The 5,000-nt window shown below is 43.9% G+C and overlaps 1 protein-coding gene across 1 annotated transcript in view; it reads left to right on the top strand.

Annotated features, from left to right (window-relative positions):
* LOC310996403 (Na(+)/H(+) exchange regulatory cofactor NHE-RF3-like) overlaps positions 1–5,000 on the top strand; it is a gene marked incomplete at both ends in the record, with an annotated part of 29,780 nt that overhangs the window by 3,976 nt on the left and 20,804 nt on the right. The window contains 2 exons of the mRNA XM_083985778.1: positions 639–710; positions 1,679–1,811. Of these exons, the coding sequence (XP_083841904.1) occupies positions 639–710; positions 1,679–1,811 (205 nt within the window). The remainder of the gene's footprint in view (positions 1–638; positions 711–1,678; positions 1,812–5,000) is intronic.

Below are 5,000 nucleotides of genomic sequence, written 5' to 3' on the forward strand. Positions count from 1 at the left end.
CCATAATAGCCCTGCCCAGAGATTTACAACATACAGTGTTGTGAACAGACCCAAAGAAACGGCCTATTTTCACGGCCTAAAAGAGGTTTTACCTAAAAAAAATACACAGTTCCATTGTTCACTACTGCAATTAAAGTACTTAGGGGCTATTTGGAGATCATACAATCCCACTTTTAAAAAAATGCTACTATCCCTTCATTACTGAAAAACTCCCACCATACATTACAACACTGTTAGATTTAAATCAAGGTTCACATTCAACTGTTTTACTTTTAAAGTCCCCCGGGTACAAACTGGACTTGGTAAATCTGCATTTTGCCTCCTGGAACCATCTTCAACTCACACTTCAAATCAATGCTCCTCCATCCCAACAACATTATAAACATATCACCTCAAACCTCTTTACCACAGTCTGGAACTGCTTTTACATTGTATTTCACTTTTGTAACTGTGTTTTATCCTATGTGACTTGTGCTGTGCGTTGTGTTTGGCTTTGAATATCGCTGTGATCTCAACGACATTGCAAATGAGGGTAAAACCTCAATGTCCTTGTGAGAAGAAATAAAGGTTTGAATGAATGAATGAATGAATGAATAAATGAATGAATGAATGATTGGCTGCTGTGTGTTGATCTGCAGGTGGCGAGGAGGATCCAGTCCTGCGGGTCTCACCTGTTCCTCCTGGTGCTGAGGCCCGACGAGTACCAGCAGGTCTGTTCCTCATCGCTATTCATCTGTATTCATCTGTATTGATCTGATTGGCTCTGATCGGCTGTAGAGCTTCATGCTGGATCGGTGCAGACCAGTGGTGTAGTCTCATGTGTTGTAGTGGGTAAACTGCTGTTACCTAGCAACCAGCGATGTCGTCTAATGTGTTGTAGTGTAGTGTAACTGTTCATACTTGTATCACATAGACGCTGGTTCTCTAACTGTTTTATATCAAGGACCCAAAACTGACACAAACTAGACCACGGACCCCCATTGGACAACACACCAGAAATACACAAACTATCAATGTACGTTTAAATTAGGCGTATAGCTACATTTTTGAAAGATTATAGAGAAATTTCTGGAAAAAAGTGGTAAGATTAAAAAAAATTTTTTTTAAATAAACAAAAAAGTTTACGATTTTTTAGAAAAAAGTGGTAAAATTTCTCAAAAGAATTCTAGAAAAAGCGAAAAAAAAAGTGGTAAGATTTCACAAAAAATTGTAGAAAATGTGGTACAATTTCTCTCTCAAAGAAAAGCGGCAAACAATAACACAAAAATGGGTGAAATCTCTTGAAAAAAAGAAAAAACAAGTAAAAAATCTAGGAAAAGTGATAACATTTGCATATTTGATCATTATTATTGTTAATATTATTGAACATAGCTGCGAAGATGAGGTTCATAATTTAAGTTGACTGTTTGATTATTCTATATTCATTGTGTTTATTGTGATGAGCCACCTCCCAGGAAATGATGACACCAAAGGGGAGAGTGGGACAGCTGTTATTTCGTTTGACTTTTCTTTTAGCGTGGTTGTGTGTGTGAACTCTGTAAACCAGACACGAGTAAATCGCTGTTTTTGATTCAAGAGATGCAGTGATTGTTTTTTATATTGAGAGTTAAGAGTTTAGGAAAGAGCTGAGATGAGCTGATCCAACAGCTGATTGGTCGTCATGTGTCTCCGTCTCCAGGCTGCGTCCACTGGACTGGACCTGAGGACTCTGGCCCGGCGCTCCAAGGGGGACGGCTGGTCCAGACCCAGACTGTGTCACATCCGCAGAGACCCGGACCGAGGCCTGGGGATGAGCGTCCAGCCGCTGGACGGTAAGACCGCTTTAGACTGCCGAACGGTTAGACCTCTGGACGGTTAGACCTCTGTTAGACCTCTGTTAGACCTCTGTTAGACCTCTGTTAGACCTCTATTAGACCTCTGGACGGTTAGACTTCTGTTAGACCTCTGTTAGACCTCTGGACGGTTAGACTTCTGTTAGACCTCTGTTAGACCTCTGTTAGACCTCTGTTAGACCTCTGTTAGACCTCTGGACGGTTAGACTTCTGTTAGACCTCTATTAGACCTCTGTTAGACCTCTGTTAGACCTCTGTTAGACCTCTGTTAGACCTCTGGACGGTTAGACTTCTGTTAGACCTCTGGACGGTTAGACCCAGGGTTCAAACTTAACTTTTTTGCTCACTGGCCAACTGGCTAGTGAGCTTTAAAAATCTACTGGCCAGAAAGATTTTTTACTGGCAAAAAATTATGTATAGCTGTTTTGTATATTTTTCATTGTGTTGAACTGTTATAATACACTCATAAGCATTTTTAATACATATCATAGCTATTAGCATATTTTTGTGTGGAATAAAGGAGTCAAGTTTGCCTTTTTTTCCTAAAAGGTTTTTAACCATTTAACCATTAACCTATAACAAGAACTTGACCAAATTATATTTATGTATTAGCTCCTCATGTCGTCAACTCATGGGGGCGTGTCGACATGTGCAAACTTCCACTGCCTTCAGTCATATTTAGTAGCTAAAAGTTTCACAGGAGGACTGACACTGTGCACCATGAAGGAAGATCAGACAATAAATGTAGCCTACATGGATATAGATGTGCATAACCTGTAATAACGGCGCTGCAATAAAAAAGAAAAAGAAAAAGAAAAAAGACGTCGCAGCTCTCCTGCAGCCCCACTGCAGCTCCACAGAGGAGCTGTCAGAGGAGCTCTGCTGTTTCTCTCTCTTCAGTCTGGTGTTTGGCTGCACTTTCAATAAGAAAAGTTCCATATGAGCGCGATCAGCTGAGACAGAGCACAATGGATGTGGCATTGATCAGATATCGCAGCGCACATGTTTATTTAACGGCAAAAAAAAACATTGCTTCAATTTTTTTTTTTTTTTTGCCGTTAAAGGGACAGTATGGGACTTTATTGGCTTTTTATTGACAAAAATCAAATATCGCTTTCATAAATACGTATTTCACTGAAGTGGAATCGCGCCCGCATACAAACGAGCGCTTTCTCGTACCTTAGAATGAGATGTTACAAGTCGTTACAAACATACAGGGGGGGGTTCACCGAACCTTCTCTGCCATGTTGAATCGCCATGTTTTACGTTCAGTGTCACCGTGGCTGTAAGTAACCTCAAACTCGGGCCGCCGGAGCTTCTCGGCTCGGGGAGAAAGTTTTCCAGACAGCGCCTGTTAAAACTGTCACCACCGTGTAGCTAGTGTGAGGAAGGACGGAGGCACTGGTGTTGCCTTCAGGTGCAGTCAGACACCTGAATGACGCCGTGAGTGACGCCGTCGGCAAACCGACTGGATGTTATTTTACTCGACGAGAGAAAGCCGGTAAAACGTGGGTCAGGTAAACAATACGACATCACCATGACAACATATTGTCACGCCTGTATTGTTTTGCCTCGTGCTGGCGGACCGTTTGTTTACATAGAGGCTTGTTTATCCTGATACATGCAGCGTGTGTTGTTTTTCTGACTTCTGCCCGAGTTTACGTAAACGCAACAGCAAGAATACGTGCCGACATGCAACCGCACCGCTAGATGGGGGTAAATCTCACATACTGTCCCTTTAAATACACGTCCAAACACCAGACTGAAGAGAGAGGAACACACACGTGCGCCACGAGCGTTGTAATCGGTCACAAATCATTGCTATACGGCATGTTGTGAGCTTTAAGATCTGCACGACACCGGCTCACAACCCAAGCGTCACAGCCGGGTCGGGAGGAACAGTCACAACAACGAAGTAGTTGGATTTTTTTCACTCGCCAGAGTGGCCAGTCAGCCGGCTTCCTTTACTCGCCAAAGCATCAAAGTTAGTCGCCACTGGCGACTGGCGACCGCTAATTTTGAACCCTGGTTAGACCTCTGGACGGTTAGACCGCTGGACTACCTCCCGACCTCTGACCTGTCAATCAAACTGACCTCTTCATGTCAACAAGTGAAGCTTTGGGCCTGTCCCAATTCTCCCCCTAGCCCTGAATATTTGCCCTAACCCTACATTTTGTGCATTCTCCTGTAGGGGTAGGGTGTCCCATTACTCAAGGGAGCAAGGGGAAGTGCGATTTTGCCCTTAAAATCAGCCCTCAAAATGTAGTGAGGTCCAATGCGGGCTTAAAACGAAGTGGAAAATGACATTACCCATTTTCACGCCCGATTACCGTTTAGACAAATCTGAAATGCTTGAAGAAACATTACTATTTGTCTGTGTGTGTTTTGTGTTGCTATGTGTGGTATTTATTGGGGGAATCACGGTGTCGCATCTGTGGCTGCAACTGACAGGGACAGCTAACGGCGGCAGTAAAGGTAACGGCAGTAGCTAAGCTAACGGCAGCAGCTAAGCTAACAGCAGCAGCAAAGCCAACGGCGGTAGCTAAGCTAACGGCAGCAGCTAAGCTAACAGCAGCAGCAAAGCCAACGGCGGTAGCTAAGCTAACGGCAGTAGCTAAGCTAACAGCAGCAGCAAAGCCAACGGCGGTAGCTAAGCTAACGGCAGTAGCTAAGCTAGCAGCGGTAGCTAAGCTAACATCAGGACGTCAGCTGTTAAAACCCTCCCGTTGTGGGACACGACATGAAACTACTCCAGTTAGCTCAGTCATGTTGGAACTCAGATATATATTTTTTCATGGAGCGTTTATTGAGTCACTGAGTTATTAAAGTTAGCTAACCGTTAGCCCGGCTAATCTATAGCCATGTTTCCATCCAAAGTGATTCGAATTACTGGGAAATGCGCATTAAAAGAAATTTGAATCATGTGTGTTTCCATCTACGGACTTTGCACCCCCCCCCCCCCCCCCCCCCCCCCCCCGGACGGACGGACGGACGGTCTGATTTGAACACATTAGCGCGATTTAGCGCATATGTTAATTACCTTCATAACGCGACCAGTGTGTGTGTGTGAGAGAGAGAGAGAGAGAGAGAGAGAGAGTTGCGCCGCCCCAGACTTTATTAATGATAAACGCTGGATGCGCTGGTTGATAAGTTTGGTTTTTACTGAGG

Source organism: Trachurus trachurus (assembly GCF_905171665.1).
Source record: "Trachurus trachurus genome assembly, chromosome: 13".
Taxonomy (NCBI): domain Eukaryota; kingdom Metazoa; phylum Chordata; class Actinopteri; order Carangiformes; family Carangidae; genus Trachurus; species Trachurus trachurus.